This window comes from Pseudochaenichthys georgianus, chromosome 2 (assembly GCF_902827115.2).
Source record: "Pseudochaenichthys georgianus chromosome 2, fPseGeo1.2, whole genome shotgun sequence".
Taxonomy (NCBI): domain Eukaryota; kingdom Metazoa; phylum Chordata; class Actinopteri; order Perciformes; family Channichthyidae; genus Pseudochaenichthys; species Pseudochaenichthys georgianus.
The window spans coordinates 6,650,023-6,674,617 of NC_047504.1; the positions used below are offsets into that span (position 1 = coordinate 6,650,023).

Here is a 24,595-nt window from a genome sequence, read left to right on the forward strand (position 1 = left end):
CAAAATATTGAGGGGGGAAATGGGATTTATTTTTGGCTTTCTGAGTGATTCATATTTAATTTATCTTCATGCTTGAAGCAAAGATGAGGGAAAAAGTGACAGATACAGTGATACAAGGTAAATGCAGTTGGTTTACGATTTGTTGAATACATTAATGTTCATGCAAATTTTAAGGCGGTTTAATACATGCAGCAACATTGAGACTATTTATAGGGGCATAGCAATACATACACAATTAATGGTTAAACAGATAAATTGTCTTTGGAAGACAATACAAGAAAGTAAGCAAACAATTTAAGAAAATAAGGAAATGATATTCCTCTGAAGAGCAAGTGCAAATAGCATTGGGAAAAAGAAACAGCTTTTATTTGTTGAATATAATGTTTTTTTAATAATACGCTGAAAAAAAGCGACCAAAGGGAGAAGCAACCAAAGGGAGATCTAAAGTTGTTGTTTTGTGAAGTATAACACATGATTTTATGTGTGTTTGGCTGATTTTACCTCAGTGTTACTCAGCCCCCTTTGTTGCTTTATGACTCTGCAGCACCACTTTAAGCGGAGGATACATGTGAGATCACTAAGCACATCTGTGCTTAGTGATCTCACATGTATCCTCCGCTGCTGTGAATCAGGTGCTAATTACATGCAAATGTGAACACAAATTGAATGAAAGGCGCAGTGCACTTTATAAATCTGGCCCTTGGTGGTTTGTTGGCCGGTTCCATAGAGACAATTGTTGCTAATAGAGGATCAGTCTGGTGTTATTCCATCAAATTGAATCTTTAGAAAAGACTTTCTAACTCTTGTCCCTTAACCCTTTGGTTCCTACTGAAACAATAATATTTTATAAACGGCTCACAGTCACAAGTATAATTTTTAAGAGGCTCAGCAAGAATTTGTGCTAGATGTATTACGACTACTAAGATATCTTGATTTAAAGGGGACCTATCGTGCAAAATGCACTTTGTGATATCTTTTATACATCAATATGTGTCCCCAGTGCGTCGGGGAACTCACGCAGCGTCAGAAAATAAAACCCTCTCTGTTTTTCTCCATACCCAAATCTTTTAAAAACGGGTGTACAACGAGCGGATACAGATTTCCATCCGAACTGACGTGTCCATCCGAACAGTAGTTGGCGGACCCACAGAAAGTTGCTATCAGAAACAATGCCTGACGTGTTTTGGACGTAATCTCGTCTTTGTTTACATTAGCAAGCCTCGCTAACACTCAGAGCTAACCTGTAGGCCTACTGAAGAGCACATGTGTTTTAAAAAGCAGGAAATAAAAAAAAGGAACTCACCTTGTCATAAACCCGCAAGAGAAAAAGCATTTGAGCTCCATACTATTTCAGAAATAATCCTTGACGTGGTTTAAACAGGATGGCGTTTTATCACAACCGAATTTAACTTTATCTCCGGTAGAATTCTGATCAGGCATTAGCTCCGCCTCCTCTTCTTCTTTTTTCAAGCTAAGGACCCAAAATCTGCGTTTCCCTAACAGGGCTTCAAAAGAGGGGTTTGAGCAGTATGAGGGATGGCTACAATGGGTGATCTGTTAGGTATTTTGAAAGATAAACTTCACAGACATGTTTTGTATAGGTATGGCCCTACAATATATTTTTCAAATATAGCATGATAGGTCCACTTTAATCTCATAAACGGTCCACTATGTTGGAAGTCTTGCAGTTTCTGTCCGGTTTGAAAACATCTTGTGCATGCAGGATAAAAGCCACAATTTCCTCTGAGGGAATTACGCTGGTTTGGAAACACCATTATATATTTAATTTGCACCAGCAGATGAAGCATAGCATCTGAAATTAGAAGGGCCAGATCTTTAAGAGACGGTGTTGTTAAAAATGAATAAAAGCGCACCATCTGCCCACAGCTGGTGCGGAAAAAGCCAATATGCCCGTTGGGATAGCAAGGAAAACTAATATTTAATTTCAGGCAGATGTGTTGAGCACAGGTTGTGTGTATAATAGAAATAAAAGAAGCAGTTTCTGCCAGACCGCATGAAAAGAACAGGGTAAAAGAGAGAAGTCTGAACAAAGAGCATGTTGTCACTACTTTGGCTTAACATCGTTCCAGGAGAGCACGCAGGATCGATGCTCCCTCATTGTTTGAACATCTGCAGTGGCAATTAATTACTGCTAAGGATCCCCTGTGGCCCCCCCACACACCGCAGCACTGCAGACCACCTCACACTCGAGCTTTTGTCTTAAGAATTTGGTCTCCTATATGAAATCCACCCTCTATTATATTTAACCAATTATTTCCCTGGAACAAGTAGTGCTAAGGGAATCACAGGAAATCCTTATTAAGCTAATTAACTCTTATACAGGAGTTATTATACTTCCCATGCATGTATACCATTGTTTGTCTCAGAAAAATATCAATGTCAGGGTGTGTGTCATATTTGTGCTTGTGTACACACTGTGGGAACGTGACGATACGTCCAATACTGGAGGTTGTGTATTATTTAATCTATGGCCACAGGTTTGTTTTGCCATTTTGTGACCGTGGAGAGTAGTCAGCGTTTCAGCAGAACTGCAGAGGCGGATGTGTGGAGGGCAGGCGGGGACATACGGAGCTGATGGCGGTGACAGTGGGTGAGGCGACAGGGGACACATTGTACATCGCCCCTGTTAACTGCCATTTGTATTCGTCTGGCTTACAGTGGGAAGCGATGGAAAATGCAGATAGACCGCCTGGAACAAGCTCCGCCGCAAACACCTTCCCCCCTGCCCATATAAAGATGAGTAATGTGTGCAGCCAGTGGAGGAATATTTTATCCCTCCGGCCCGGGTGGCAGTGATGAATGTCCCAGGCCGACTCGCTGCACAGTCACAGCCCCGTAGACCCTCGGATAGCGAGACGGGGGGGGGGGGGGGGAGGTTACTTAAAGCAGTTTGGTTTCTGTAGTTCTAAGTGCACTCCACACTGACAGGATCTGGACACAGTGCCCCAAGGCCAGCCTCTCCTTCCCCAGCGACAACACGCGGCTCTAAATCTGCAGGCCATCTCTCCGTTTTATCAAAGTGCCCCCCCCCCTCCCAAAGAGACGGGTAGTAACAGTCTATTTGCCTGTTTGCTTGATGGAGAGTCGGCGCAATAGTTGTGTCTGCGCCCACAGAGTCCTGCGGCGACCATCAGATGCGTATCAGTTAGAGACTATGACAACTTAATGGCGGAGCGCTTGTTTTATGTGCCTCTTCAAGGTTGTTCCCGCCCGCCCACTCTGCTCCAACAGGGTAATGTTGAGCTGAATGACAAACAAGAACCAGCTGGGCGTCCGGCCTCTGTAATCAGCTGTCCGGTGTTTAACCAGCGTCAACGTGTCCGGGTCAGTCCAAAACGCAGACCCCAGCTCTTCCATCCTTACACCCCCCAGCTCTTCCATCCTTACACCCGCCACCCCCCCTCCTGCTTGGTTGAAGGATTAGCAACCCACTCAGAGAACAGCGGAGATTAATAACCTGTCACTGTGGGTTGTTTTCCACTCCTTGCCTCACTGTTTTCTTTTGCGGAGGAGGACAATGATACACTCCTCCAGCCCGTTGCTCTCTGCCAGCCCCTCTGCATGTAGGCTACAGTATGAAAGCAGCAACGATACTGAAACAACATCCTGCAGTGCACCTGGCCTACGTGGAGCACAACTCATAGAAATGACCATCGAAAATATTTTAGTAACAGGAAGACCCATATACCCATGCAGATCAGAACAACATGAGATGGTTGTCAAATCTTTCTGTTTTACTAACTTTATGACTTCTTCCCTCTGGCTGGCTGTGATGCATGGTTTTGCAGCATGAACAAATAAAAGCCGGTACTGATTAAGGAGAGACGGGATTACCTGCACTATAACGGCTCATTCAATTCTGTACACCTACACAGCAGTTATTCATATATATTCTGGGCCCTTTTTGCTTTATTTGAGCATGGTTAAACTACTTCCTGTTCTAATGTTTACCATAATGACAAATCCAGTCAAATACTGGCAGGGTTAGAGATTGTCGATCATTCCCCAAGCTCATTGGTTAGGGTTATCCAATCGGCTTACCCTACATGAAATTGGGAGGGAATAATTGCAAAAGGGCATGTTTTCAAATGTTGTTTAATTTAATTTCACCATCCTGACTTTTCTAGAGGTCCATTTCAAGGTTTCCACCTGGTTTACTGTCTACTTTAAACATTAGATACAACCCATTGTATAAGACATACTATCACATGGAAATATCCCACTACAACACAAGACTGGACAGTTAACTGAATATCGCTCTGGCCGGCCGGCTCCCCTCTCAGTTGGACATTTCCTCAGCAGATGCCCTCATCAAGGATGACATTTAGGGGACGTCCAACAGCCTGATGGGCAGATCCGGGATAATGGCTTCTCTCAGCTGTTGCTCCCAGGCAGCCCAAGCTTACTGTAGAGCATGAGAGACTGGGCCATGTGAGGACAGCAGCAGGGGGACTTTGGATTTTCTTAAAATAAATGTCAATTGATGCTGAAATTAGTTCCTGGTGCGGATTTATTGTCAACCCCAGGATTTATATCTTCTCCTTCAATCTTCTGTCATGCAAAGGACCCACTCTTAATGCATAATCACCACCTACACATGTACTAATCACCCGGGCCTAATCACAACTGCAGAGCATCATCAACAAGGTATTCACCTGGCCTACTGTAATTACAACGAGAACAAATGGAGCAGGCAGGAGGGGAGGAATAGGTAGAGAGCAGCCTTAGAAAGTCTTATCAATCTGCCAAGTATCCCTCTTAAACATGATCCCTGTGAAATGAAGAAAGGTCAAGCTATTGTCCTCGTTGTGTAGACACTGAGGCTGTGTTTGCTTGTTGATAGCATCATCAATTATTAACGTCGTCAATGTTTCCGACGCAACTATATGCCTCCTGTGCATCGTTTAAAACACTGTAGCCCGGGAGCAGTGGAAGATATATTTGATCTTTTAATAAAAGCCACCACATGCCCAATTTGTACATATGGATGAAATGTGTGTGTCTTTCAGTTCCCCTGTTGCAGCTGTGCATCGCGTCTTTGTTCACTTCCCCATTGAGGGTGTTTTGCTTCAATGCATGGCTGTGTTGCACAACATTGGAGAGACAAAATCCCCAATAAATCAGCCAGACGTATACTCAGAAGTCCAGCCCATCGCTTCAGTTATTGACTAGTGCAGTGCCTGTTGCCATGTGCTGACTAAGTCTATATAAAATACAACGAAAAATCTCCCACACAAAAGTATTTAGGGATCCTGTTTGACATGTATTGTGTTTATCAGCGGATATGTCATTGTTGTTGATGTATTGTATTCTAGGCTATTTTACTGCTTTACTGTGCGTGTATTCATCCACAGCACAAAAGATACCTATATGTCTTCATTTTCTCCTCGTCTTTGCAGATATCCACGATGAGAACGGCTTGAAGCCTGTCATGGTTTACATCCACGGGGGCTCCTACATGGAGGGGACCGGCAACATGATTGACGGCAGCATCCTGGCCAGCTACGGGAACGTCATCGTCATCACCATCAACTACCGGCTGGGAGTCCTGGGTGAGTCCACCGAGGGGGAGGAGCTTGAATGAGGAGTTCGGAGGAGGCCGATTGAGTCAGAAAGCGACTTATTGACTAAGTGGCTCCCACTGTGTGTGTGTGTGTGTGTGTGTGTGTGTGTGTGTGTGTGTGTGTGTGTGTGTGTGTGTGTGTGTGTGTGGTTTTCAATTGGCGTACATGCAGGGAGAACCCTTCTTAATTGGTTTTCCACCACATTTTGTATCTTTGATAGCTTGTATCATTCTCATAAAGCAGATATATAATGCGGCAGGTTAACACGCACACACATGCACACACACACACACACACACACACACACACACACACACACACACACACACACACACACACACACACACACACACACACACACACACACACACACACACACACACACACACACACACACACACACACACACACACACACACACACACACACACACACACACACACACACACACACGCACACGTTATCCTTGCTCTTGATTGCATCTGTGGGTGGTTGGGTTTTCTGCCTCCAGCTATATGGGTTTTCTCTCTCGATAGAGAAATCAGCTGCTCCTGGCATTTTGCCAGATCTTTTGTATTTTTCTGCATTCTTGGCTTTATTTCAAATGCTTGTATTCAAATGTAGCCTCAAATGACTCCTGGAGCATAAACTAATCACATGCAAATTAGGTTTAGACTTACATTTTTAGACTTTTCAATTACTTTAATCATTGTGCAGCATCAAACAGCCTCGCAAATTCCACGCTGGCAAAATGGATCTGTAGCGATGGAGCCGGTATCTGCGGCGCAGCGCCGTGCATCTTATTTAGCTCCCTCTGTAAGATGAAAGTGCTTTCTGGCTCTACTTTATCTTGCCTTTGACATAAAGGTTTGTGTTCTGAATGTCTGTTGCCCGAGACAGAGTCGGGGAGGAAGCGGATAACATCTCACATTTTGAAGGAAAGAGTTTGGGAGCGTTGCTATCTCGTGACACAGCGCAGCCACCAGCTGAAGACATTTAAAAATCGAAGGCAGTATATGTCTTGCTAATTCTAAGTGTAACAGAAAACAAACCTGTGTTACTATGTATACAGTCTCATCTGTGGCGGTCTGTTGGAGCTCCCTGCTGCACATGGAGACTAGCTTGTACATGAAAGGTAAAGACAGTGTGAACGCTCAACTCAGAGCGTGAAATGTCGCTTGAACCACTTTTAGAACTGTCGTGTGTTTACATGAGGCTTATCTTGTTCAGGAATATATTCAGGACATGCTGTTTAGAGAAACTAGCTATTGATATTCCCTGGCTCGATACATTGACGATACACAAAATAGTTTATTGTGGTTTCTGAACATGCAGAACACTTAAACGGATTTCCAGTCGATGTTAGCGCTATCACACATCAAAGCTCCTTCTCAATGCTGGAGTCTGCCATGAGCGTGGGCCTTGTTGACTTCTCTCTTCTGGTATAATGCATAGTTCTGTGTGATTTGGAAACCGCTCTCAAATATCCTCTAGGCCAACAGGCCTCCTAGGAATGTAAACGGGCTCTTGCAGCACAGATGGTAGACCAGATTATTTAATCATACATTGAATATAGATACCAAACATTAAGCTTTTACAACCTCCAAATTGTTACATCGAGAATGACTCAAACAAGCATTTCCTGATTTAATACCAACACTATATCAAAACGCTTGAAGTTAAGAAAGCATAGGTGATGATTAGAGAAAGTGCGTTGATGTCAGAAGGAAACAGGAGACATAGCACTGTGAGGGTGTGATTTGAAGTAGCCGTCATCCGTTTGTCTCTCTGTGAACTCTGTTCTTTTATAACAAAGTCACCGGACTCCATTCTGAGTCATAACTCTCACAGCCTCTAGAGAGCTTTGCCACGTGAACATAAACAGATGCCATTTTTGGACCATTGGCTGGAACATCTCATGCTGCCATTTGTCTCAATGTAAGCACTGCTGCCATGTTGCTGGAGCACGACTCCATAGACGATATGGAGAAGGCTGTTCCTAATGTCTAAAGATGGCGCTGCTTCTGAGGATATTAACCCTTATAAAGCACATGTTATTTATCAGCCGACATGTATATGATCACGACCCTGATGTGGTCCATTGTTGAAGTGAAGCTACTCTACATCCGTATGCTTATCGCTGCTAGCTTCACTGCACTCTGCTCTGCTTCCCATTCGTCATGATGAGGCCAGGCTGTCTGCACCAGGCGCTATATTTAGTTGCCTGAGAGCCGGGGGGGGAAAGGTGTTCTGGAAAAGTGTGCACCGCAGAGAGGAGAAAGGAGATGAAGCGGGAGACAAAGGGACCGAGAGGAAGAATGCAGATGAGGACTCGGATAGGAACGGAGAGAACGTCAGAGTGACAACGTAAAAAATGGCGATGTTGTCAGGCTGCAGATTTTTGATGTAAAATCGCTTTTGTCCACCCAACAAAGTGACGGTGTTCCGTCTCCACTAACTGACATGCAGAAGATTCACCCTGTGTGCTGGTAATAAATTGTCGCAGTCACTGGAGGGAAGCCATCTGTGACAACACTTAAGCCTGTGAGCCGACACAGCGCCGAGCAAACTGAACCGGACTCACTGCTGCTGGTCGCTCCCTTTGGTACCAATCTGCATACAGCACTACTTTCAACTAAGAGTCTGTCCCTGCTCGCATTGTGGAGCCTCCCAGGTTGCATGTCCCTATTTTTCAATCTGTTGCTGAGTTATTTGTCTGTTGGGAAGGTGCTGAGGTCTGAGAGTGTGAAGCAGACATCTTGTGAGCTCTGCAGGCAAGCAGCTCCCAGAGTGTGTGTCTGCCGGCAGATACACAGAAGAGGAGTGTGAGCGGAGTGAGAGAAGTCATCAGACACTCATCACCCTCAGACACCCTGTCGGACAGTGGCTGTATCACTTCCACCCTTTCCCTCAGCTCACTCTCAATGTGGAACGTTTCGTTTTCTTATGGTGTGCAGCACCTTCAGCTGGATTTTGAAACCATGCTGATCCTTCCTTCTAGGACACGAGGAGGAGGCTGCTGCTGGCCAAGGTGCTCTCTCACGGCGTTTGCTTTTCTCTCCACAACAAAGAAAATATTGTCCGCGCACACAGATCCATCACCAGAGGTGCCTCCCTGCCAGTGTGTATAGCAGCGCGCAAGTCCCAGGGCGCAAACATTAGCGTGACCTTTCAAGGACGACGTAAGACACCGAGGCAGTGGCGTGGAAATCGACAGGGCCAATCGGATCCCTCTCTTTGAGCAGACCGGCCCACTGGTTGCAGCCTCCACCATGCGGCGGGGCATCGGTGCGTACAGATTTCGGTTCCAGCATTAGAGGAACCAGGATGAGGCCTCGGATTATACTGAGTGCCATCTGGCTCCGGGAAGCTGTCGCATGAGCCAGAGTGACGGTGAGCTCCATTATGCTGCCCCGAGATCTGTCAGATGGTGCTCTCTATTTTCCCTCCTTCTAACCCCCCCGCGATGGGTGCCTGATAATGGTGTTGCCCTCTATTTGTTGCAACCCATCTGGCTTTCAAAGAGAGTTTGGATGGTGACACATCCACAGTCCTTCTGTCTGTGAACACATCAATGATCCATGGACATGTGCGTGTGTGTAAACCTTAACCTCATCCCCCCTGCCCTTCATTATCCGTGTTGTTGTTGCCCTTTTATGTTTCCTTTAGTTCATTCTGCATCATTCTATTCTAGTCTGTTAGTGGCCTCTGTCGTCGCCCGAGGGCAGGCACTCATTTCCCAGCTGCCTCCTCTTCCTTCTTCTTCATGACTCCTGCGTCTCTGCAAGGACAGTAATGGCTGGGAGGAGGTCATTAGCACTCCTAAATTCCTCCCCCCTGGCGGTGGAGTGACGTGGAGAGCAGGAGGGGAAATGGGCCGTCGCCAAAGCGGCCTCGCGACGACCGCGTCCGCTCCGTGGCGAGTCAGACTCTGAGGTGATGCCTTCTGACATGACACAGAAAGGCAGAAGCTCGCAGCTGCAGCTCGTAAACCTGCAAAACATGCTTTTGGTCGTGGCCGCCCCGCCACACGAGATGAGGCAGAGGGGAGTCATCTGCCACTTTGGCAAAACAATACGACAAATGGTGCTCTGTGTGCTTTGGACTTGTGTGCCACTGCCCCGTCCAATCACAATGAGCCTCTCCTCCGCCTGCATGTGACAGCACGTCTCACATTGACTACAGAAATGGTTCAATATGACTGCAGAGAGATCTGTGTGTTAAAAAAGCCTAAATGCTTATTTATCCTGTGTTTAATATTTAACTATTGTAATTTTTTGTTTAGAATCCATGGATTGTACTGAGATATTATCAACTGGGTGTGGTTTCAGAGTTCTTACTCCAAAGTGGCCAAACTGGGCTACAACTCTTACGTGCTACTCCCTGATGTCATTTTAGCCATTTCGACTTTTTATTGCAGTAAAAGAAAAACGCAGAGTTATTTTCCCTCTTCATTCATTTGACTGAGTTGAGAGCGAGTGATCAGGCTTCAGTAAAACTCAAGTGTGCACTCTCTTCTATGGGTCCACATACAGGTACTTTCGGAGTCCACAGTTGCTCCATGCTCCAGTGAGAGTTCCAGTTCTCTTAATACATCTGTGGTTAAAAGCCACTAAGCTTAATTTGGCTGCAGAATCTGTGGAGCTATCACGTCCCTTACCTCCATTGTTATTAGAACTTGTTTGGAAAGCTGGTCCCTTTTAAACGTCTGCGTATTCACGTTTTCTTTGCCAAGTGAAAACAAATTGGAGGGATGGAAAAATATGGCTTCAAAACACTATGGAATGAGTCCGGAGCATTTATTAGCTTTTGGAGCAGCTTTCTATCCAGACTGTCATGTACAGAATGCAACAGATGCACTGCAGGGATTTGAGGGGCAGATGGTTTTTCCCTCGGAGGACATGGACGTCCCCATCGGCTTGAACCTGCACATGGACACGGGTGTGCTGCCGCGGATAAAAGAAAAAGAAATGTCTGTGTTCCGGGCAGCGTCTGAGTTAATCCACATGATTCACAGCGGTCTTGTTGATACCCTGTCGCTTACATTATCTCAGAGAAGTTGTAAGACCTTTCCTTTTGAGTAAATACCGTTTTAAGGATAGTCAACATTATTGCCCGCCGCATATTAACTTTCAGCCATTACATTTTCTGAGACGGCGTGCTTGCCATTGAAAAGCAGCGCAGCAGGTCTAGCGGATGATGAAAGGGAACAGCAAATAGCTCAAATTGATGCTTTCACAAAACAAAACATAACAAAATATCTCCGGAACATCTAAATCAGAGACGGCTAAGTGGAGCAGAATGACAGCAAAGAGTCGTGGCGGCCTTTAGTCTCTGACAGCAGTGTGTCAGGGGGTTGATTTGTTATTCTGCAGTTTATAGAGCTGCATCCTCCAGTCCATTTCCCACATAAGTGCATCGATGTGTAATTCTACAGCAGGGGTCATCAACCTTTTTTAGGATGAGAGCTACTTTCAAAAAATAAAACAAGTCGTGCGCTACTTTTACTCCACTTTTTTTAGTTTTTTGCAGTGTATATATTTAGCACATTTTAACATTATTATATGCTTACCTTGAACCTGTCTGGGTCTTTGGGACCCGTTTTCAGTGTTTACTAAAAGAACATGTATGCAATTTAATTATTTTAACCTGCTTTATTTGGAGGTAGACCTCACCTCCCCAGGGGGGTCCGGGGGCATGCACCCCCCGGAAGATTTTTTTTTTTTAAATGTTGAAGTTAAATGCATCAATCTGGTGCACTTTGAGCACAAAATGAATTGATGGATACAGCTCTCAACACTCAGATGAAATGGAGATGTATACTTTTCAATAATCCAAACATCACAACCAATAACAAATCATTTAAACTTGTTTATTATCTTATGTTACCTAGTTAGCATTCTTTCTTTCTATTTATGCATATTTTACTAATCACTCCCGTTTTAAACTGTTTTTTTTACTGTCCTATCATTGGAATGATTTCTTACTTTATCTATATTAAATAGATAAAGGTGTGCTCTCTCTCTCTCTCTCTCTCTCTCTCTCTCTCTCTCTCTCTCTGTCTCACAGAGGCTGTGTGCTCCTCCGTGGCGATGACGGCTTGCGTTAAAACATTATAATAAACATGTGGGGACACACAAACGGGATTTCAAAAAGTTGGGTCCCCCCTGTCCCCAGTGGAAATTAAGCCATGCGTGTGTGTGTGCGTCAAGTGCAATAAATATATATGCAAGTTGAAACACACACACAGTAAAACTATAGGCTGGCACGACTCAGCTGTTCAATGGGGCTGATGTGTTGTGTAGATTCTGCCAGAAGGAAAATCACGGTCACACTCTATTTAGGGGATATAGAGTTGTAGTAAGTAGATAGAGTTCGCTATGATTGAGGTTTCGTTTATGCATTGGGTAGATTCTTTTAATTACATTTCCTTTTTTGTTTTGTGTATTTTTTACATTTTGGATTTGCTTGGCGAGCTACTTTTAGAACATGCCCCGCGGGCGACTCACGTTGCCCCTGCGGGCGACTTGGCTACCCCTGTTCGCGTCAAACAACGTTTAACTTCTCGTATCATTTAGAGGACTTTGTAACCACTATTCTATTTATGGCTCTAAAAACACTTTACTCCGCCTGGCGTTAAATATACATTTATCCTGTGGTCAACCTTTCTATTCAGTATTTATTGTGTTGTCCCCATTCAGCCAGGATTCAGACATACCAGCTGACATGTCACATTAGCATTTTATTTTCAAAGCACGTTCATCTGCACAGTTTAAGATGTTACCGAGCCCGGCCCTGAATCTGACAACTGAGGTAACCGCCGTAATATGAAACACTGAACAGCATTGAAGAGAGATGACTGCTTTGACAGCTTTGTTCCAGACGACTCAAAGGTGAATATACAACTGTCAATGTGAAGTTCCAAAATCACACTTGCTGGCTGAAGAGCAGGTTGTGTGCACAAAAGGCTCAGTATACCTTTATTCGGCTCCTGCAGACAGTTAGTACATCAAAGGCAGCGCTTCCTTACACTGGCAGAAAGGCAAAAGCTTCCGTCAGAGGATATTACTGAGATTCTCTTATCTGCAGACTGTCATAGCTTGAATTTAAGAAGTATGGAAATGAGGAGAATGGAAAGAAAAGAGATGAAAATGGGCATTCAGTCTCATAGTTTAGGGATTATACAATCAACCATTCAACAGTACATATTCTTGGCAGACGCAAGGCACCGAAACATACTTGAGGTGACATCCATGTTCTGGTTTCCTGGCCATTTCTTCCTGTGAATACTTCGCCAGTTGTTGATGATTGGGTGTCAAAGTGAGACAGCTGTGCTCTACACTGTCAAAGAGTTTGATAGCTGAACATGTTTCATAGATCTAAATCCTCAACAGTAAATGTCAGGTTTTGGTGTCAGAAACAAAGCTGCTGCTCGGCACTGACATTTAGCGATCACAGGGAGAAACCACAATAGGGGAAGAGATGCCAATCATCCACCAGGGTAGACATAATGGAGTATAATGCACTGCAGTCACATGACATTATATACTGGAAAGACACAAATGGCTTCCATTATCTTCTATGATAACCCTAACCCTAGGTTGCCCTGATATAATTCCTAACTCGGGGCGTTAACCAGACGTCTCTTGAGGCTCTTTGAGCAGCTACCCATGTGCTCCTGATGGTTATTACCCATAATGCACAGTATGCTCTACAGGGCGAGTATAGCCAGCCTGTTTACCCCACCTCTATGGGCAATCTGTCCATCCGTGAACATAACACTGCTACTGGCTTGTGACATTTGGGATTCTAGGACTTTGTTTCCTGGGTAGAAGAAGGCATTCGGACCTGCTCATGGTAGCAGTGACAGTGTCCTTATCCCACAATCTTTGGACAGCTGTTCGAGATGTGCGCCAAGGGTCTTTAAAAGGGGGGTATAGCAGTGTGTGTTGAACGCATTCAGAAACAGAATGCACACAATCTGGTGCCAATTACATGAAGCAATTTGCTGGAACTGTTTCAAACATGACGGGCTCCAGAGTCTTTCTGCACACATATTTGTCGCTTATGGGTATAAGTGTGGGGTTTAGGGAAATATAAGTATTTTGCGAATATACCTGTGTGTACAGCAGTGTTGTGCTAGTTACTGAAAACCAGTAACTAGTTACCATTACTAGTTACTTCATTTCAAAAGTAACTCAGTTACTTTACTGATTACTTACACCAAAAAGTAATGCGTTACTGTGAAAAGTAACGTTTTAGTTACTTAAAAAAGGGCTCCCATTATATTAATGCCCTTATAGCCTTCATTTCAGTACTGTTATTGCATTGGAGAATAATACAATCTGTTGATCAACTTGACATGCATTATATGCAATCTGGATAGCATCGATATTAGCTGGATTTACATTTGTGTATATTCTTTCTCCAGGTAGTTGGAAAAGGTTTTCCGTCCCATATGCCGTGTGCCGCCCGGACATGCTATCATGCTAACTAGCTCCCTGAAAGCGGGTGACTCCACTGTAGCAATAGCCTGCATGTGTTCTACAACATACCGTGCAATGGCTTCATCGACTTTTCCCTGGCTAGCAGTCCCTTGGTTAAAATCCAGCCGCTGTTGCTCAGGTGGAGGTGGAGTGGCGTCGGCTGAGTCTCTGTGGTCTTAGCTACTAGCTTCGTCCCAGCATGTTGTTTCTGCAGATGTTTTAAGAGATTTGAATGACTGGTTTGGGCAGTAGATAGGCTCTTTGACCCGCCAGGACACAACTTACATTTAACTAAAACGTTCTTTTCTTTGTGCTCGACAAAAGTGAAATAGTGAGAATATCTCCAGGTGGAGAAACTAGACTTGAGCTCCGCCGCCGCCATGACAGTCTTGTTAGTAAACAACACAAACACGCCCACAGCGCGTCTCCGCATGTGACACAGGAAGTATCTAAGTACATTTACTCAAGTGCTGTACTTAAGTACAGTTCTCATCTCTGTTCGCCTGGCTGTTAACTATATACAAAAACTAACGGAGTAACGCACCATGTAGTAACGGTAACTGAGTTACTGAATTTAAAAAGTAATGCGTTAGAGTACTAGTTACTGCCAAAAATAACGGCATTACAGTAACGCGTTACTTTGTAACGCGTTAGTCCCAACACTGAGCGTGGCAGACCACCAGAGCGCACGATGCCTCGACACACAGCGCTCCACAAAAGGCTCACTTGCATGATATCTTTGAGGCAGAGTGCTCCCCAGATGCGAAACGGATTAAAGAGTGATGTCGCTGAACAACTCGAGGGCAAAGAAAGAGACGAGAAAGATGGCCGACCACTAAGCGGGCCAACGCTGCTTTGATGTTCTGAAGGCACCAGCATGGAGGTGGCAGCTGCTGCTTCTCTACCTAATTAACCCATATCAATCCTAATGCATTTGCATGAATCAGAGCTCCTGCACGCATAAAACTCAGGTTTTCCAGTCTGAAATAGCCACATTTTAATACATACCATTTGACCTGTATGCATCAGCATTTTTCTGCATATTCCAGCAGTAATAAGCAACATATTTTACATGATATCTTAATATTTATATAGCAGCAATAAAGTACAGATCAAAGCGGCAAGTCTACAGAACAGAATCAAGTATCTCTGTAAAAATGCTGGTACAACGAATACTGAAGAATGGGACCACAATCAATCAATGGCATAATAAGGTGACTAATAGTTATCTACGACAAAAATAAATACTAACGTAGTGTCAGAATATCCACAGTTTCAACATAACCTGTAGTTTTACTTAAAGTAATGGTTCTATGGAGCGGTTTTTCCATTGTGCACGTGGATGGCATAATACCCATCCCTATGTCATAAATCATAAATGATACTCCTCAATAACAGTGTTTTCTGATCTTACCCCACTTTAGAGTTTGGATATGTTTCAGAAACTGAAAGTGCTTGTGTCGTAAAAGATGAGGATGTTTGGTATGTAATAAAGTAAAATGCCATCAAGCCATCCATCCAATCTCCTTCTTAAAAACATCAAGCATCTTTTCCAGAGGCATGATGATTGCCAACACTACAATAAATGAGGGTGTTTTGAATTGACATTTGGTAAATGTCTGCACGTAGGGTACTTCACTTTATCCTTTACAGCTTTTTAACCAAGCTGATTGATATGCGTTCCTCTCAAAGTCCTACTGGCTGCCGTTGTAATGATCACAGCTGAGCGCGTTGGACTGCCGGCTGTGACAGGTGCGCTCCTCTGGGCTTCAGCATATAATGGGACATCAGTCACTTAGAGCGGGGGATCGGCATTTCTAACTTGTAGTTCATTTTCAGAAGTTTCTCTTGTCTTCGATACAGATTGACTTATTATTTGTAAGTAGTCAAAGGTGTATTATTGAGCATGGATCTACAGATTGAAGAGCTTTCTGTCTCAATGTGGTATCGGACCATTTCCTGGTTTGAGTATTTAGTAAATGCACACATGTACACAAGATCATTTCATTACAGTCTTTGCTGTCTTTGTTCTGTTGTGGGGATATGTTGTTTTTTTTTACACCTGGAGCCTCCATAGCAGTTTTGGAATGATGCATTCAATGTCTGTCCTCATATTCAATGATATAGTTACCCTGATGAGTGTTTAGATACTCATCAAAATGGTTTCATACTCAAAATGACTGCCTTTGAAATCAATAGACATAACAAAACGAAATTGCTTACAAGTGTTGGTTGAGAATTTCTGAAGATTTGAAGCACAAAACGATTCGGTTCAGCATATTTATGAAAGAGACATATTTAGAATATTTTGTAGGCAAGCATTTCAAGGCTCAGCCCCGCCACAAGAAACCCATGAAAAAGGATGTTAGTGTTATGAGATATTCAGTAACTTTACAGGAGACTTTGCTGTTCCGTGTGATAAGGACAAAAGCAACAACTCATGTACGGTTGGAGCAAGGATACTTATTCCCTTTCACATGGTAACTATGTCAACCTCAGTGCTTTACACAGAACAGAGCTGATCCATTATTGAGGAGCGCAGTGAATCACTCGGAGCAGGTTTCTGGAGGCAAAGACTAAAAGTAACGCCGGCAATCATTCCTGCATGTAATACATTTCAATAATAGAGCATTGATTTCACATGTGGGGGTGTGGGGTGCTGTTTACGTCCCTGTAGCCTCCCTGTAGGAGCCGCTGTCTGAAGCCCGCTGCGCTTGGCAAAGAGGATTAGCCGCTGCTTCAACATAGCCAACTTGTTTGTTTGCTCACTATTGATTACTTATGTCATTTTGTTTGCCTCTGCAACGTGACCCACTTCTAAGACTTGCCACTGAGGTGAAGGAAAGCAGCCCGAAAAATAAAAACAAGAAAATCCTCCGTCACCAGTGGCCCCCAGGAGTCAGCTTGATGTGTAATCGCGCGTATTGATTGTTTATTATATAGAATGTCTCCCCCTTGTCCCGTACATAAAGCTATCAGCGCTCCAACACGACACGGCTGCAATTTGATTTGGCTCCTCCAGAAGTGTTCAAACACGTGCTCGTGCTCGGTTGAACAGAATGTCGGCTGCCGCTCCGTTCCCCCTTGTTTAGCGGTGGAGGTCAGTTTTCTCATCTCCCCTGATTGATTTTCTGAAGTTAGAATGAACATCAGAACAACTGGAGCATTTTACGACCGGGTTTGACAGTAAAGATAGCGGCAGGAAAAACACCAGCTGTGCCGAGGTTAGATCTGAAAACTCAGCCGCCGTGTTTTTTCTTCTGTTCCCCGCTGGTGTTCCTCTGCACACCAGACTATTTATATTATTACACTGCATGTCTCCCCCTGTCTCTGTCTCTTTGCTTCTTCTCCTTTTTATGGTCACGTCCATCAGTCTACAGCAGCCTGACCAAGAATGGTATAATATGGAGCGATCCTCTATGGAAGGTCATTAGGGCCAGAAACACATAGCCTATTTAAGGAGCTTTCTTTACACACCGAAATGCTAAAACTAAAAACTGCGCAGTTCTATTGAATCCTTTTGAATATTATTGTTGAATTAACATATTTGTTTTAATGAGATGTGCGCAAAAAAAGAACAAGAATATTTGTGGACGTGCATGGGAGGTAACAGGAGATTGGATACGTTCCTTTAACAACAATGGCTAGTAAGGTTGTACGTTTTTTTGTTGTTGACATTTTACTTATCTTATTTTATCTTTTTATTGCACATCTGTAGTTCTTATGTTTGAAAAATACTTTATTTTATTTGTCTTTTATATTTTTATTTTATTCTACAACTGTCCCAAAACTTAATTTCCCCCGGGAAATGTAAAGTATTTCTCACTCTGATTCCTAAAAGCTTATATTGCAATCACCTTTATTGTCATTATATTATAAAATACAATGAAATTCCGAATGCTGGTACCAGCGGTGCTCAACATACATACACAATACACACATATACACAAGTATTTGCAAATTAAAAACAAAAGACAGGCAATACAAGACGAAAACAAGAATAAAGACAATTAAAGTGCTTTTGATAAATAAATAAAGCAGTTATATGATAGGATAAAGTAAAATAAAATACTGGTGAAAAAAATATGTTTTTGAGTTCATGATGTGGGTTGAGACTGAGAGTCCCTGTGTGTGTTTTGTTCAGAGTGTGTATGGCTTTGGGAAAGGTGGTCTGGGTCTCTATCGCTCTGTAGCTAGCAGGGTTTCTGCACAGGTTTGTAATGCAGTGTGTTAGTCCTCCCTGGCGTGTGTGATGTAAGCGAGACGTGGCTATTGTCAGCTGGCGGCTTCACGTGCTCTGGGAGGTTGACCTGCTCCCTCTGCTGGATTGGATAGCCAGCTTTAGGAGGACAGATGGTATGTAGTGAGGTAAACGTAGTGGGTGTGTGTGTGTGTGTGTGTGTGTGTGTGTGTGTGTGTGTGTGTGTGTGTGTGTGTGTGTGTGTGTGTGTGTGTGTGTGTGTGTGTGTGTGTGTGTGTGTGTGTGTGTGTGTGTGTGTGTGTGTGTGTGTGTGTGTGTGTGTGTGCGAGGGCAGCTGATGAACAAGCGGATTTAATGACTTGTGACCTAGATCCAGCCTGAGCAGTGGTGTGTGTCCAGTGTGCACAGCTCCACATGCTGCACTACAGTCTGTACACACACTTTATTATCTGCTTTTACTTCAATACACCGGCAAACACTCCCGGGTTACTGCACTATAGCAGGGAGCTGATGGCAGACTGTTTGAGCGACTCCCCCTCCGTCACTGTCAGACAGCTGTCCCCCACCTGGACGAGCTGTCACTCCGACTGGAGATCCCCCCTCCCCTCCTCCAGCCCCCCATTATTTCCCCTCGTCCCGCCTGTCCACCCCGCGCCGCTCGCCACACTCACTGGGTTTGCCGCACACAGACTTGATACCTGTGACAGCTCTGTCACACATCATACACCCTGCAATATGGCAGGCAGAGGAGACCGGGGGGGGGGGGGCGGCACAGCTGGGGTCGGAGCAGAAAGCTTGTTAAGCTGCGGACCACTGTCGCTGCCGCCTCAAATCTCCAATTTCCCAAGTGTACAGTGTGGACGTGACAGCGAGTGTACACCTCAATGTCTATGAAGAAAACTGCTGCAAGACATATTCACATCCTTAGTAAGTATCAGTACAGTGGAAAAATACTTTACGAGTGAAAGCCTCGGAGTCTTTTATTCACCTAAGATTGAAAAAGGTCAATATGAGGCGGAGTGTAGGAGGACGGAAGGTAGGAAACAAAGAGAAAGCAAGAGAAAGAGTACGAAAAAAGGAAGGGAAGTGTTCATAAAGCAAAACCTTTACTGGAATGTACCATCTCCTGATACAGCTAAACTGAATTCTGAATTAGTTCTTGAGGGAAACAGATTTTTATCAAAGATAATAACACGTGCCTCATCCTGTACCCATACCAGTCCCTGAACCTGTACCACATTCTGTACATGAAAAAGGAGATATTAAAAGTACAAAGAAATAATGGCAAAAACAAAGAAAGAAAGCAAATGAGGAAGGACAAATGGAAGGTAGGTGGGAAAGGAATAGCAAGGGCAGAGACAGAAAGGAAGGCAGATGAAAGGGGAAACAGATTAAAAGCTCAAGGCAAGGGTCAAAGGAAAGAAAAGGGAACACAACTAGGAAGCAATGGGGACGAAAGATGGGGATTAGGAAGGGAAAAGAGGAAGGAAGTGGGAATAACATAGGAGATGGAACACATGAAGGAATAGCCCAAAACTGTACTGTAAATATAAAGTACTCGAGTACATACTTCCCACCTCTGAGGATGCGAGGGCAGTTCTGACTTTGGTTGGAAGTCTAGGTTTTATCGCCCTAATCCACAAGCATCCTCATCAAAGAGGCCGCATTACTCATGCTGTACTTTGGTGCAGTAAAAATCAAATAATTGGATATCGCGTCCTCGTCCTTGCACGAGTATCCCGAAGGTCGGCCTTTATCTGGCGGGATGACTAAGTGACTCCTTCACCCTGTTTACAGAGCTGCTTCCAGTGGGGCCGTCGCGCAGAGGGAATGTCTGCTTGTTGCATTTTGGAAACGTATTTCTCTCCGTGTGCCCTCATTCCATCCTCTGCCCGATGCAGATCGGCCTCGGCTGGCTGGTTTTCGGGAGCAATTTGGAAACCTAAGAGGAGGCTGACATCCTCACTCAACGCAGGTGCCAGACGGGGGGGGGGGGGGGTAAAGGCAGAGAGTATTTGGTGGGGAACTGTCCCTATTGGCCCTTTTCCCCCTGACACCCATTTGACTCGTTTATCAGGAGCTTTGTCAGTGATTCTGTATCGAGGCCTGGCCCAGCAGTGAGGATCTTTAACGATGGGGGTGTAGCAGCCTCCCCCAGGCCCGCCGTCACGGATAGAATTTATGGAAACGAGCAAAGAGGAAGTGGCCCTGACTCGGAATGACACATGGTCTGAGTTTGACACCTTTGATGCGAGAAATCGAGTGAGCGGCTCCGTTCTCAAGGTATTTTGTCTGGGTTTCTGCTCGTCAACGCTGACGCTGCAGTGTGGATGTCATACCCCGTCCCTGCTGTCGCTCAACGGCGCATACTCAGAGTGTTCAACCAACACGATTTGAACAGGGTGTCACCAACTGTTCCCATGGTGACGCTCCTGCTTCCTGCTGCCATGCATGCCAAATAGTCCTTACTGTTTTACTGTAACTGTTCATATAACAACGATATACAGATATGTTACTTCAATGATAACAATGGTTCCATACGACCCTTTTTTATGTTATATATCAGTATATACATGAGGGGGACCAGGTGTCCTGCTTTGTGCCACAATCGAGACGATGTCAGTCATTTTATTGACATTCCCACTAATAAAACTTGGGTTTTATCCAATGGCTATTTGGAAGCAAGAGAGGCCATTAGCTGTGTCAGTTTTCAATCAATCAACAATATCCGAAATTAATTGACTTATGTCTCGCCGGTGGAAAGCGATTCCCAGAGAGTTTTTGACGACATTTGCCAGAGTTTTTTGGGAGACTCACAAGAAATGCCTGGCTCATAGAGAAACATGTGATCTATGGGTACATGCTGTAGATCTATTGAACAGCTACAATAGGATTTTTTGTTTTTAAGGGTTAGATGTTGAAATCTAAACAGCATCACAGTAACATGTCCCACATTCTCATCCACAAGCATACCTGTTGTCCCACATGTGGCTTGTTGTCACCCTAATCCATTGTTTTTTTAAGGCTAATGTTCTTTTTTTTAGACCGACATCTTTAGTTTAAGCACTAAACTGATTGTGAGCAACACAACATTGACTGGGAAAGAGCCTAATCAACATATAAATTATAAAGTGGCAGACAGGAGTGGGCGTCTCCCCCAGGGCCGCTAACCCTGTGTGTCAGCTGCTTTTTGATCATTTGATTAACTCTGGAATATGCACCGCTAATGATAAGAGCCTTTGTCCTGCATTACCACCTGTGTCCGTCCACATTGACCTCGAGTATCAGAGGGAACGAGCCCAGGAAATACAGCCAGTCTACATCGTGAGGGTCTTTCAGTGAGTCAGGACTCACACAAATGAACAATGATACATATGGGCTGTCAGGATGACTTATATTGTTAAAGCAGGACTTACAGCCCAAAGTGCTTTGACTGCACGCACGGCTCTGGCTAATGAGACGCTTCTAGTCGAGCAGTTGGTTTATTTACGTAGCCCACAATACCTTGCTGTAACGGCATCTTCTCCCATTCAAGATGCCTGCAGTGTGCACGGCTGCTTGTGTCCGTGAATTGTGTGGGCACTTCTGCATGCTGTGCAAATGTCTCCCCAAGGATGTCAAATAGATTCGAATTAGCTCGGCAGATTTGAATGAACATACACCGGTTCATCACCGGGGTAGCGGGCCGGCTGAATGCATGTGTAACCAATCGCACTTCTCCACAGTTGAGAGGGGCACGATGCCTCTCCGGAACATTCCCTCTACGTCTTCCCCGGGAAAGTATTTCACTAAGGTCGATGAGTTTTAGCTTGAATACATTTTTTGTTTCTCTTTCCTTGAGGGCCACATTGATTTCCTTCAATCAGACACAGTTCTTGAACCAAATCAAATGTCACAGAGCATTCCTCAAACGGCATTAGCTTGTGTACAAAAGGTGACGCTCCAGAGACCTGCGCGGTATTCTCACACCTGCAATTAAAATGCAGCTGTGGTACAACTTTCAATTTGAAGGGAACACTGACATTTTGGGAAATACGCCATCTTGCCAAGTTTTATGTCGAGATCAATATCAAGTCCATTGCTATCTTTTTTTAGTGCTGAGATACAGGATGTTTCCTAACTATCTTAGCCAAGGATCTCCACAACAGATTACATCCACTTTCCAACAACTCCAAAGCTATTTATTATGGGTAATGTAGTGTTGTGTTTTCGGAGCTGCACCTTTATATCCTGGAACTGTTGAAAAACCTTGTTTTTACTTATTATTTCAGTCATTACCAGTGACACACAATTTCGATTTTGCACCAATTTGAAGGGAGAATAAAATCAAGTGTAAGCCACGCCCACTTCCTGTCTTTTTTTCATTGTGTTGGTTGCACAGATGCCGATAACACACACACACACACACACACACACACACACACACACACACACACACACACACACACACACACACACACACACACACACACACACACACACACACACACACACACACACACACACACACACACACACACACACACACACACACACACACACACACACACACACACACACACACACACACACACACACACCATCCTCCTCTCTTTTGATCACAGCGACTTCTCCAGCCGTCAGACGCCTGCTCCGTCTTTCCTCCCGCTGCCACTGACAAGCAACTGATGCTGCTGCTGTTCATATAGAAGCAACACACTTGTAACCTAAGTTTGCTGACACTAGTGTTTCCACGGACATTTGCATGTAGCTGCCAGAGATATATTAAAGCAGCCCTGTCACACACACAGAATACATACATGGATTTGTTTCTGCTCCCAAAGCTCGCTCGTCCTAGATCAGCCACATGTTGTTTTCCTTTGAAGCCGAGAACAAACATCTGTCATTGTCAAATGAAACAAGGAGGAGACTTGTTATCGGGAGAGGAGTCACATCTCATCAAAGAGCCTCTCACGGAAAATGAGGAAGACTCAGACATTAGATTTATATTATTTACCTGCTCCGAAAATGATTAAACTGAGCGCCATCTGTGTGGCTGTCGCTGATGTGTTGATCGAGTTCAGGCAATCTGGTGTTAACGCTATCATTTGGCTTCGGTTTCTACTTAGGCTGCGGCCCCACGAGGACGAAAACGGCTAAACGCATAGGATTAACGCAAACGCAATCGCAAACGGCTTCCGTCCACATGCAATAATTATCCGGATAGTGTCTGCCCACACGAGACCGCTCCGTTTAGCTCCAACCGCTGGAGAAGCTGCAGTACATATGCAGGAGCCTCTACGTGGCGCTGTAACTTCCTCCACAAAAGCAGCGAAGAAGCATGGTTGTCATGGTTGCCCTTCTGTTTATTCTCCGCGGTGGGGGCCGAGGGAACCGGGCAGAGTTTTTCGCCAGTCAGCGTGTATTAAAGTTGAAATCTTCCGGACAAAATTATAAAAGTGCCGGTCAAAGGTCTTCTTTGTTATTTATTGAGCTTTAAAACAAATGAATAACGACTCTATATAATATAATAATAAAATACACGGAGCCTCTCTTTTTCCTCCTTCTCTTCGGACAGCGTCAGTGTCTGTCTCATGCAGCAGCTGATCCAGTAATGAGTGACCCGGCCGACAGTAAAAATAAACATATTTATAACTAGTTTAGGGAGTTTGAGAGGTAATTAAAATAGCTAAGGGTGATGATCTGACTTGAAGTGTGTGTTTTGCTGCAGCGGGAGGAGCTGCAGGTGGGCAGAGCTGCGTGTCTCCGTCCTGTCAGATTAGACTTCACTCGCGAGAGAAAGATAAATAATCTGAATTCAGGGTGCAGTTTACTTTGACGTGGGGGTGAGCAGCAGAGGTGGGGAGAGGTGGGGCTATTGCCTCATCATTATTGCTGTAGATGTTGCACAAACAACTGTAGCATGGTCAATAGCGTCCGGAGCACGATAGCAACTCTGCGATCCGCCATTGTTGTTGTTGTTGGTGGCGAAACACTTCAGCACTGGCGCGGGGTAAGCGGAGGTGAGCAGAAGAGGTGGGGAGAGGCGGGGCTATTGCGCAATCACTATCAGTGATCTGAAAATGTCCGTATAGGGCGCACACACGGAGCTGTTTGACCCCCCAGAGAGTGGCGTATGCATTTCTATCCACCTTGGGACCCGTTGTCGTTTCCTCAGTCGTTTAGTGCCATATTCGGTCGTCCTCGTGTGGCCGAACGGTCTATATGACACTAAACAGTAACGCAAACGACCGAATTCGTCCTCGTGGGGTCGCAGCCTTAGATGCGTGTTTAATAAGCTTATCAAACCTGCCCAAGTGATCTTTAAGGGTGTATTTCTCTTA

The 24,595-nt window shown here is 44.5% G+C and overlaps 1 protein-coding gene across 1 annotated transcript in view; it reads left to right on the plus strand.

The window, feature by feature from the left end:
• The window catches only part of nlgn4xa (neuroligin 4 X-linked a), a 56,248-nt gene that overhangs the window by 14,030 nt on the left and 17,623 nt on the right, over positions 1 to 24,595 (plus strand). The window contains exon 3 of the mRNA XM_034099587.2: positions 5,421 to 5,573. Within this exon, the coding sequence (XP_033955478.1) occupies positions 5,421 to 5,573 (153 nt within the window). The remainder of the gene's footprint in view (positions 1 to 5,420; positions 5,574 to 24,595) is intronic.